Raw genomic sequence first — 12263 nt, forward strand, 5'->3', positions numbered from 1 at the left:
GATACTCATGGATAGCATGAAAACTAACTATTATGACACTCTTACCACGAGCTAAGCCTTGATCGTGGTATCCAAAGTCGATCAGATTAAATGGTTACCCTATACAATGGTATTATATAGAGTGTTCCAAAATAGCGAAAGGAATCCTTCTTGATTTAGATTCGTGTCAAACCTAATTGTTTGGATTTTTGAAAAGGGACTTTGAATAGTGTTTTACGACAGTTTGATCCATTCTGTATGTTTTGGTTATTCAAGGATATATTTCGATGCTAGTTCTATTTCCAGCGTTAGTTTTGCTTTCGAAAACTTGGGGATTTCTATGAAGTGAGTAGTTTTGCTCGGTCCCTTATATATGTATGTGATCTTGGGATGGACCAGTGTGTGAAATCCAGGGATATTCAAGAAAAAAATGAATGAGCGACTGTTTTACTCTTGTTGAGATCTTTCAGTGGAATCGATCGAGATCCACACATCAGCTGACTGTGGTATAACGTTCTTTCGCGGTTAGTAGGCTTGTTGAACATGTGGAGTCCGTTCAAATTATACGTAACTCCCTACTCATTAGGGTGCTAAAAACTGTTCGACAGCTTACGAGTAGAACATAAGGTTGATGGAACCTTGGGGGCTGCGCTTGCCTGATGAGCCTCAAGAAGGACCAAACCGGTCGTGGGCTGTAGAAGGGCTTTCAGCAATCTTATGAAAACAGCATCACGTCCATAGAATGTATCGTGATATCTCGAATATCGTACCAACTGAAACATGAGGTGACACATTCAATTGCTTAAAAACATCGTAAACGGGAGATCCAGCTGGGCTCCAGGTGAGCCTGCCGTGAAAACCAAATTGGCGTGCAAATCGGTGTGGTTCGCTTATTCCGCTCGAATTGACTCTACGCAGTGTGTGTAGACAGGCCGACTTCCGTAGGCACGCTGCCGGCGTGAGGTCACATGGTACGCGTGCTTGGGTCGTGAGGGTCTTAGCCAATCAAATGAAGGTAAGGGACGCGGCGTTTCTCACCCTTTTGGTCCAATCAAATTCCTGGGTTTGCTACGACGAAAAAAATCGCCGCTTCGCCCATCCGTTGGCTGAGTGGGCATGCCACCTTGGTTCACTGCAGTCGGTAGCCAGTCCAGTTCATCGAAAATCTCCTCAGGCCACTGTGATACAGCGAAATTTGAGGGACGGGAAAGAAAACCTGGTGATGCGATTGATGTGACTACGGGGAATGTGGTGCCGACGCCCTCGCATCAAAGGCCACTGTCCACTGAAACGCCTGCAGAGCCTCAAGTGATTTTTAGAGCAAATTTGAGGTGCTTACCAAAGTTAAATTTAAGTTTAAAGATGGGCGTAATTCTTTTAACAATGAATAGACTCCGGTCATCGTTTTTCGATCAGCTATGCTCCGTCGATCAGTTCGCATTTTACTTCTCGTGTCTCATTAATAAATTTGAGACGGCTGGCTGTATTATTCAGTGTGTAACTTGGCGCTCGCTATTTAGTGTCTAGAAACCACAAAATCGACATTCGGTAAACCGAAAGATATTAAGCTCAGAGTGTGACATAAGCAAAGCAGTACCGGGTTGGTGCCAGTCAAGGTGACGTTATCATAATTGGCAGCTAGAGTAAAGTGATTCTGCTAGGAGTAGATGAGTATCGGACGCGGAGAATGCACTTTAGAACACTGAAGCAGCCCCCAATATTTTACAACTCTAAAAATTTGTTCGTGACGCACCGAAAACGGACCATCATGTCCTGCTGATGTGATGGATGAATTGCAACCAGCGTGTTCCTGGTAAACAAAAAAACGATTGAATGCACTTACCATTTTCACCTTGAGCTGAAGTTTCCGTTAGACTGATTGTTGTTGTACCTATTGGGTCGTCTTCTGTTGCTCGGTCCCTAAAGAGTAAATGGATCGATTGGGACAGTACTAGGGTCAAGCAACACATTTTGACAAAAACACTGATCGTCAGATCCGTACATACATGAGCTGAGTGAGAATATGGGTCAATAGAGAGACAAACAAGGTATGTTCCAGTATGTTCCTATACAAAATGGTGCGACCGCAGTGGGGCTCTCATTTATTTGTGCTAAATCAGTCAAACCACGTGGGCAGCTGGCGCGAGCGATCAGATGTGGAATCAAAGCATCAAACTACACCATGCTACCTAAGGGGAGAAACAGGGTGATAATGATAATGACTAATAATGATATTGTCGCGCTTTATTCTGCCGCGCTACATGATAACCATGGCATACGACCACTTTGTTAACCAATCCACGGGATTGTAAGCCTGTAACTCAGGTATAAGGCACCGTCCCTGCGAACACCTGGCTATTCAAAGAAACTACGCAGATCAAAGCTAAGTTGTATAGGTGAAGGAGATGATCTAAAATTTTGTGGACTACATAGCATTGTTATTGGGACCATTTGGGGAATCGACTAGAGTGATGGGACGCTTTCAAACCGAGCTCTGAATAGCCCCAGTCAACTCTAAACTTCTTGGTGGTGCGTCACTGACCTTGGGACTAGGTGTCCCCAAAGTTTCTACGCAAATCTTAGGAAACACGATGGCCTAAGTTTTGGGAATGCACCATTCAATGAAAATCCGCAAATTCCGTAATTTAACACTTTCGGTGGCCATTGTGCACTCCTCTCATCACTTTGGTGTTGAAGTGATAGATAGACAAAGTGGCTGAGATTTTTACTAGCGCACTCCGCAAATAACAGCGTTGCTTAATCTGCATGGTAAATGACATTAGACTCGTTGAAAACTAAAAGTTATGGCTATTTTGCCCGAATGCTGTAGAGTGTCTCTCCTACCACAGATAGTGCCTCCACAGCTGCTCTTCAGTTGCGCTGTCCGCATAGCGGCTTCATCTTATTCTCCGTTCTACAGATCTAGAAAAGAACTCACAGAAGCAAAGGTAACTTAATGTTTTGAGTACTTTCTTAGCAGACTAACTGGAATTAAAGCAGAGCTTACCAGTCAAAGAAGGTCAACTTGATTTTCTCACACATGGAGGGGAACTGAAATGCGGAAAAGACAAATAATTCTGATAGACTCAGACCTTTAAGCACAAGTCTGGCACACTGATCTTACAATTCGCTCCCAATCAGTACAATTCATCGGAAAAGCCTGCACAAGTTAGGAAATTCAACCTGGGAATCACTGTTGAACTCCAGTAGTTCTGTTTACTAGTGGAGAGTGAACATCAAGAGACTTTCTGTTTCTGTCCTTATTAAGGTCAATTGTGCAAAATTTCCCGGAAAGATTCTTTGAGCAAGCGATTTCCTTCTCCCGTCAACCGTACTATAAGATTATTTCTTTCCATAAAGAACACATTAAGAAACTGACCACAGTGATCTGCTTTGTAGAGTGGCTTCTTATATGAGTATTTTTGCAGTGTGGAAAAAAACTGAAGGGTCACTGGACTTTACCGAACTATTGTTTCGGATTCCTACTCAATGAGCTTTTTATAGAATGTCATCTGAGCTTCCTTTTCCGTGAGTTAAATGCTCACGTGGTAAAGACTGACATGCATAGAGCTGATAGCGCCAACTGGTGCTCAGCTGCAATAAACATTCATTCCAGATAAAAGCACAATTGTGTAGACGTATCACAGTATCTTTGGTAGCATACGATCGGTTTAATCCAAATTGAACGAAAGCCTACAAGCACCATCATTTGCATAATGGTTTGGTTTTAACCGGAGACTCAGCTGAATCCGACTGAACCCTTCGTTTACGAGGGTCTTCTTCCTTTATGGGAGTCTGTCGAAACGGCTGATCAAAAGCGGTCTACTACCAGGGTTGTTCATCTTAGACGGCTGACTTGTATGGGTCGCTGATGGACCGGTGGTAAACATTACGTTCATCCTTTGTTCCGCTCGTTTAGCAGAACGAAATGACGAACAAGAAAGATACCATGTTGTCTGTGTATATCAAGCAATAATTAATTCACAGGAAGGATGATTTCATTTCCATCTGAGAAGCCGTCACTCGAGTCCATCACGTGACCACGTGATGCGGATTCTATGATTGAAGGATGAACGGCACTATATCCTGTCTGAGTGCGAGTTAATCACCCTGTTGAACAGCCACTTGTGGCCAAACGGCTAAGTGTTCAAACTATTAGCCTGATGATGATCCCCAATAAGGATGAAATAGCTGTACAATGCCTTCCGGCTTTTCACCATAGACTGGATTCACTCAGAGGACAAAATCTCAGAAGAAAATTTGTTTTTTTTCAGGACCTGCAGGTTCATAATTAGTTCTTCGTGCCATTCTGGATGATCGGTTCCATATTTGATTGACGACTTGAGCTAAAAAGTGGATAGAAAGATTACGTGGAAACACAGTTGTAGACCTACCGTTTTGCCCGCAAAGTTCAATATCATATATGGATCGACAAACTCTTTTTCGGTTTCGTTCCGGGACATTAGATTTTTTATTCCTTGAAACGTATCTGGGTCCACTAAAACAAGTAAAAGAGTAAAATCATGTCCCATAACAATGGTACATATCACGAAAACAGATCGTGTATAGTGTCAGATTGATGTTTGCTCCTGAACTGACTGTCGAAACTTTCGAGCATGATTCGATCTATGTAAGGATCAGAGTAAGTTGTCGTGTCAGAGAACAAGGGTGGAATTCTTTCATTGGTGTAGTCTGAACGGTGAATAAGGGAAACGGACGTTTTGGATAATAAATTGTTAAGGTTGGGGCACACCCAAGCAGCACGACAGAGACCACAAATCGTTTTGAAACGGCTGTCTGCTCGACCCTCACTGAAGCTCACTTTTTGCCGCCCCTGTGATTAGCATAGTATAGCGGAATCGGCATGCGTCTCCAGACAACGCTTTTTTCTCTGACCTTTAAATTAGATCATCTATTTGGTTCGCTTAACTTCTGGAACGCTTTGCAAGCAGCGTGCGGTTCATACTTTGCTGGATGCAGTCAGCCCTGTCAAAAGTTGAACAGAGGGAACACCTGGCATGCTGAATACCATTTCGTTTTACGTACACAAGAAATCCTTAGTGAAGGCTCCATCAAAACAGAAGGAACTCCGCTAGATAGTTCATAGCACTCTCCCTCATCAATTGGGGGCCAGTTCGGGACTCCCTCAAAGGGAGCCCTCAGTAGTTACCAAACATAGATTTTCTTTCCAGTCTTTCTCCCGTTTGATTATTCTACAATGAAATGTGATTTGGAACATGGATGGAGGAGGCTTGAGATGCGGTATTTAAGCATACAAAGTCTGATTCACTTACTTCTAGGAAGATCTTCGGCCAGATATAACCGAATTTTGAAAATAGCTGGGCGCAATTGCACACCGGCTGGCCGTAAAAGGTTTCTAGATGAGAGAATAATCACGTGAACATCGGTTTGCTTTGCTTACGCCTCGATATCCTCTTCACCATCCACGTCCACCGGTTTCATACTCTGTGTGGGTAAAAAGAATGTAATAATGTAATAACGATGTAATAATTTTAGACTTATTTTCTAGTAGATGGTCTAGTTCCTTGAAGCCAAGGAACAGTAGGTTCACTGAACTGTAGACCACGTAGAACCTAGTCTCAGAAGGTCATTGTCTTCACTGATGTGTTACACCATTATGGCAGTTTCGCGAATTCTCTGACAAAGATAACTTGATACACATTTGTGACACATCGTTCTAGCGTTTTTACAGTATACTGGACCTTATTCATCCCAACAGCTTCGCTCAACTCTGGCATCGTTATCTAAGAAATAAGGTTGAATAAATCCTTAGCCTTTACTGGACCGTATTAAGAGGCCGATTCAAACTGTATTGTGTTCCTCTTCTCTATGAATTAGTATTTGGGTACAAACACTATCGCTGCTCGCACAAGAGCTTTTTTCCCAGCTCTGACTTCCAGCCCACATTTCACCTGATAAACGTTGAAAAGTAAACACAACTCACTGTATCTACAAAAATTTCGAGTGTGAGTTATTGCATTCCATACTTGGTTATGACATGAACAATGAACTTCACCTTCAAGCGGGTAAAACCCTTACCGGCGCTTCATCACCTGGCCCAAGGATAATGATAGAGATCTTCAAATAGCCTTTAGCACCAGCCAAGGGATCATCCGGGTTACACAGAAGTAGCCATTTGTTAATCATACTATGCATCGCTTCCTCGTATGCTATGGCCAGATCAAACTTGAACGATCCTATTAGGGCATCTTTGCGCATATGCCGTGAGTTGTACACACTGAATGTGATCGTTTGATCAAGTAGATCAGCTGGAGATTCGTGGAAATTGAAGAAAAATATTTCGTTCCAATACGGTGAATTGGTGGAGTTTTTCACGTGTGTTTCTTCCGTTCTATTCCAACAGGTGACTTTGCAAACAGGGGATACATTGCCTCCTTGTAGTTGACGCGCTTCGACGACTTTCACTCGAATCTGAAAAGAAACAATGCCGTTTTTTTGAAAACATGTTATTACAAGCCATTTATTTGAAAAAAGACAGAATCGGCGCTAATCCCTAGACCGGAGTTTAGGATATAGGCCAGGCTAGGAAATAAGGGTTTTGGATAAATAGTTTTCAGAGTCAATGGAAGTTTTAACCATATTTTCCAGGTTTTTGAGGTGGACGTATAGTACACGGAACCCTACACTTTTTAGGATAACCTCAGGTCTCAACGGATTCGGCATATTTCTTATGAATTTATTGGTGATTCGAACGCGTGAACGGGATAAATTTAAGTAAATATTAAGTGGGACAACTATGTATCAGGACTTTGGGAGGTCGATGTATGGATAAGAGCCCATCTGAATTCTGAAGTCATTGGTTCACATAACTACAACAACACCATAAACTTTTCAAGTATCACTTTTGACGGACTGCTTTAGTTTTTCCGCATCTCTTACTTTACGGACGCAGAGGATTTGTCTGCTGTCGTTGCATTCGCTTATTTTGGGAGGGAGTCGGAATTTTACGATGAGCATGATGTCGTCCTCCACCGTGTTCTCTTCCTCGACACGGGCGATGTGCATTCGTCTAGATGTCGTTTCGACTGCAAACCATCTAGATTTCTAATAGGCGTATCATTAGATGGTGTTGAGTGACCCAGTTTTTCGGATCGTACGGAACGTCAGCAGACTAGCAGAAAGCAGCATCGTCAGCCTCCTTTTGATGTCCAATGCCGAAAATGTTGTGTTATTGTGTGTTTACCGCCAAAAAGCTCGGTTTGATGTGTACAATCTGGCCAACAGATGTCCGGCCACAAATAGAAATGCATATTCATGCGCAATCTACTCAACTTCTTAATTCATAGAGGAGAAACCTCAAAAACAATAGGGTGGGGATAAACTCTTTTGGTTGTTCCCGCGATTAACAAGGAAAATCACACTAGGAGTTTGGCGGAACCGATCAGAACAGATAGGAAGAATATCTGTAACGACTAATTTACCAAGTAATATAAATTTTGGTTGCTGTTCGCACCCCTTCACTAGTGCTCCAGCAATTGATTTCTGTGTGTTCCCATAGCCAGCACCTGTAGCACAGTTCCCTACATTTCAATGAGCGAGAAAGCTGGTTCAGTCTGGTGTGTTGTTGCCAAAGGCGATATAACTTGTTTGTGGGGTTTGCGGGATATGTACCGTTCATGTTCATTTGGACAACTCGTTTGTATATGTTCATGCGTAGATAAAGGTTGTTCTGGCATTCTGCAGAATAGACAACTTTGTGTACCAGTCTGCAAAAGCTGTGGATAATTCCTGCTTTACGCTGTCACGGCAAGTAAAATGAGAAAATCTAATTGTCAACCAGGGTGAATAGTTGGACTTTCGGAGGGCTATTGCCCTCACTTTCTTCATTCTGATATCGCAAGTATACTTTTTGAAGCTTTAAAGGCGGTACATTTTCATAAATGAAATTACTCACAAGGTTGATCCTCACAAGGGCCTCCTGATGGGCCCCAAGAAGGACGGAACCGGTCGTGGGCTGTCGAAGAGTTTTCAGCAACCTCGTGAGTAGTTTCCTTCATGAAAATATACTGCGATATCTCGAATATCGTGCCAACTGAATCATGAGGCGGCCTGTGTGCAGCACATTCAGCTGGAGGATATCAGAAACGAGAGATTCAATCGAGTCTCCCGTGAAATCCAAACTGATTTGCAAATGAGTGTATATTCGCTAATTTCGTGCACTTTGGTTTCAAGTAGAACATAAGGTTGACGGAAACTCGGGGACTGCGCCTATCTGATGAGCCCCAAAAAGGGCGAAACCAGTCGTGGAGTGTCGACGGATTTTCAGCAACCTTATAAGTAGTACATTACAAAGATATACATGTATCGCGATATCTCAAATATCGTAGCGACTGAAACATGATGCGGCTTGGTGCCGCAAATTCAGTTGCCTGGTAACATCACAAACGACAGATTCACCTGGGTTCCAGGTTAGTCTCGCGAAAAACCAAATCAGTTTGCAAATAAGTGTATATTCGCTAATTTCGTGCAATTTTGGTTACAATTAGAACATAAGGTCAACGGAAACTCGGGGACTGCGCCTATCTGATGAGCCCCAAAAAGGGCGAAACCAGTCGTGGAGTGTCGACGGATTTTCAGCAACCTTATAAGTAGTACATTACAAAGATATACATGTATCGCGATATCTCAAATATCGTAGCGACTGAAACATGAGGCGGCTTGGTGCCGCAAATTCAGTTGCCTGGTAACATCACAAACGACAGATTCACCTGGGTTCCAGGTTAGTCTCGCGAAAAACCAAATCAGTTTGCAAATAAGTGTATATTCGCTAATTTCGTGCAATTTTGGTTACAATTAGAACATAAGGTCAACGGAAACCCGGGGACTGCGCCTATCTGATGAGACCCAAAAAGGGCGAAACCGGTTGTAGGCTGTCGACGGATTTTCAGCAACCTTACGAGTAGTACATTACAAAGATATGCTTGCGCAACTCCTTTTATTTGAAGCAGAGTACATTGTGGGATTAACTCTAGCTATAAACAGAACAATCCTTGACATGAGACGGTGAAGGTGCGAAATTCGGCTTGGCCCAATTGTCGTGTGAACAGCGTGTGTGGGCTTAGTCACTTGTGTTGACATCCGCCAGTTGTCCCACTCAGAACATGACCTTATCCTTGTCAAGCCTTGTCAAACTTTGTCACACGGCTTCCGTCGAGGTTGGTCTTAACTTTGCTCTCTCCAGTGTCTGGAGTGATTCAGCGGTGCGCTTGTCAGTCGAGAGGTCCAGCGTCTTAGCAGCATATACAACACAACTTCCAGGAGCCACCCCAAGGCTAACATGTCAGTAACGAGATTTTTCCACGAATAGGGATCGCCCTCCCCCAACGGAGAGCTCAGGAAGCAGTGTACCTGACAGAACAAACCAACAAAGCCTATTGCTTGCAAGTGAAAAATATACTTTCCTGGGGCGAAGCCTTTGGATATTGGGCAGACTACAAGGTGACGTCTCGTTGAGGATGCGGTTGTGTTAGGGACACTGATGCGTCGTTCGAGACTGGTAACACTGAATTGACGATGAAGTGAAGAAGCAACCAACATAACTCGGACAGACTGACAAGCGTGGCTGGTCTGTAAAAATCTCTTGGTAGGTGAATGTTAGCACATGGAATTTTCCAGACATCGGTTCAATCGAATAATCTCTGGAAGAATCCCAACTCCTGAAGAACACTGCAAACCATGCTTCACTGCGTATAAGCGACACAAACGTAGGACAATACTGTAACTTGAGTCCAGAAGCCCCCCCTGAGGCATATGGCACAGAAAGACACAAACCAGCTGGTATAGAGCATGTTCAGTATTGGCGCCTTTGGGCAACTGGAAGACCTCGTGGACCATTAAGTAGTAGCTACGTCCCTCATTGAATGGGCTTTGTTGCATAGAATGCAAGAGGTAAAAATTTCGAATCTTGAAACAGTAAATATTTTCCGGTTACTTGGGGGTACAGGCCCCGCTGTGTTCCTGTGGATATCAGTCGTCTAATGTTTGTATAACATGGGATGTCTCTTTTCATAAAGGTTGCTGAAAACGTATCCATAGCCCACACTCCTTTTTCTCCCTTCTTGGGGTCCATCAGTAGGCACAGTTCCCGAGTTTCCGGGTTCTACTTGAACAGATTTCGACAAACACACTCATTTGCGTATCAACTGGGTTTTCATGGGAGATTCAACCGAAGCTCTCGTTTGTAATATTCTTCAACTGAATAAGCTGCACAAAGGCCGCCTCGTGTTCCGGTTGGTGAGATAGTAGAGATATCGCAGTATATTTTCGTAAAGGAAACTACTCACAAGGTTTATGAAAACGAAATATTCAGTTGAGTCTCCCGTGAAAACCAATGGCGTATCGAAGATATTTTAGCAACCATATGAGTAACTGTGTTTGTTTGCGGTAGGTCTCGTCACTCACTACTCCTTTCATCGTTTACTAAGACTTCTTTTCCTATGTTTTTATGACAATTGACCGATACTGTATGTATGTATGGTTCTGATCTCGATGATTACGTACCATCCAATGGCTCCAATGCCCTCCCCCATCAAATTCCTCTAACAGCAACGGAGCTGAGGGTCATTAGAATGTAGGAATCCTCTTTTTGTCACCAAAAGAACTCACCGAAAAGCCCTCCCTTGCTTTTTGAGCAGGTATGCTCAAGTCACTTCTAGGAACACGGCTCGTTGGAGAGACTGGAATAATTTTACCCCTATGCTTTCGCTAGTCCTTTAGTTGCTCAATTAATGGGCTTCGTGCCGCGTTTCACCAATGAAAATCACAATTTCCATGATTCTTAATGCGGAATAATTTTACCCCTATGTTTCCACTTGTCCTTTAGTTGCTCAATTAATGGGTATTGTGCCGCGTTTCACTAGTGAAAATCACAATTTCCATGATTCTTAATGGTGGTTGCTCAGGTAGCCGTCGAGCTTGGCAATTAACTTGCAAACGCTTCGTCACCAATGGAGCTGACATCAGTGCGTGGTCGGTTGGCTCGACGATCAGGTCAACAGCCAGCTGACTGGCAGCCAATGAACTCACCCGAGTTCCGGATATTCTGGTGCATTTCCAGTGAGTCACCCTACAATCAGATGTAATTATTTTGTTGCGAAAAATTTCCTTGAACACGTGATTTGTTTTAAAGCCAATGGCTGGTCGTCACTGTACAGAACTAAGCACACATTATTAACATGTTCCACTCGAATCCCATCCGGAAGCATCAGCATTTTCGTTTGCATTATGCAGACGAAAGCTCAATAAATGTAGCTGATCCAATGAAATACACTTGTTTGCAAACAAATGTAGTTTTGCGAGGAACTCACCCGGAACCCAGCTAAATCTCTCGTTTATGGTGTTTCTAAGCAATTGAATGTGCTGCACTAGGCCGCCTCATGTCCCAATTACTACGAGATTCGAGATATTGCGATACATGTGTAGACGTGATGCACTGCTCATAAGGTTGCTGAAAATTCTTCGACAGCCCACGATCGGTTTCACCCTTTGTGAAACTCATCAGGTAGGCGTAGTCCCAGAGGTTCTGTCAACTTATGTTCCAGTTGAAACCTAATTGCAGAAAATTAAGGAAATACACTTATTTATGGCTCGACGGGAGACTCAGCTGAAACCCAGCTAAAGCTCTCGTTTACATAGTTTTTACGTCTCACGAAGAATGCTTACCCAACCAGGGCCAGACAAGATCGGGAAACTTATTGTCTTCAGCTCTCTTACTGAGTGGATTTTTCGCTCGCACCGATTCGTGCTGACATGATGCCAAACAACTGGAAAACATAAGTCTCCTTTCGTTGGGAGTAAACTAACACGAGAAAAACACAAGTCATTACTTACTTGAAAATCCTGTGCTTTTGTGGAGTACACCTGTCGAATATTTCTACGTGCCACTCCTGGGCCACTACTCCCCCCCGTAGTACCCGATCTCGGGTCAGGACTGGAGGTTGCAGCTTTGCTTTGTGACTGTTGGGTAGCGTCCTGTGGTGGCTTTTCTGTTTGTTGCGCTTCTTGTAGTGTTTTGTTTGCTTCTGCTTTTTGAAATTTCAAGTGATAAAAAAGACGTAAGTAATAATAACACTTGAAGTAGGAGCCGAGTCACACACTACTGGCTAACCAGTTTTAACAGCGTAACATAAATTGGTTGCTACCTATGTGAATGCTTGAGTTTGTTACGAGGGAAAGCATTATTAAGGGGAGGTAAATTAACGGGGACGGGGGATGTAACCTGTTGAATTACTATGAGGTCCCAC

At 43.3% G+C, this 12263-nt stretch overlaps 2 protein-coding genes across 2 annotated transcripts in view; one reads left to right on the forward strand and one right to left on the reverse strand.

Annotated features, from left to right (window-relative positions):
* T265_13289 (hypothetical protein) overlaps positions 1 to 700 on the forward strand; it is a gene marked incomplete at both ends in the record, with an annotated part of 5329 nt that extends 4629 nt beyond the window's left edge. The window contains 1 exon segment of the mRNA XM_009168130.1: positions 599 to 700. Within this exon segment, the coding sequence (XP_009166394.1) occupies positions 599 to 700 (102 nt within the window).
* The window catches only part of T265_13290 (hypothetical protein), a gene marked incomplete at both ends in the record, with an annotated part of 66392 nt that extends 54517 nt beyond the window's left edge, over positions 1 to 11875 (reverse strand). Inside the window, 4 exons of the mRNA XM_009168131.1 lie at positions 5274 to 5356; positions 5402 to 5445; positions 6040 to 6432; positions 11851 to 11875. Of these exons, the coding sequence (XP_009166395.1) occupies positions 5274 to 5356; positions 5402 to 5445; positions 6040 to 6432; positions 11851 to 11874 (544 nt within the window). The remainder of the gene's footprint in view (positions 1 to 5273; positions 5357 to 5401; positions 5446 to 6039; positions 6433 to 11850) is intronic.
* Positions 11876 to 12263: the final 388 nt, after the last annotated feature.

Source organism: Opisthorchis viverrini, assembly GCF_000715545.1.
Source record: "Opisthorchis viverrini unplaced genomic scaffold opera_v5_52, whole genome shotgun sequence".
Classification (NCBI taxonomy): Eukaryota; Metazoa; Platyhelminthes; class Trematoda; order Opisthorchiida; family Opisthorchiidae; genus Opisthorchis; species Opisthorchis viverrini.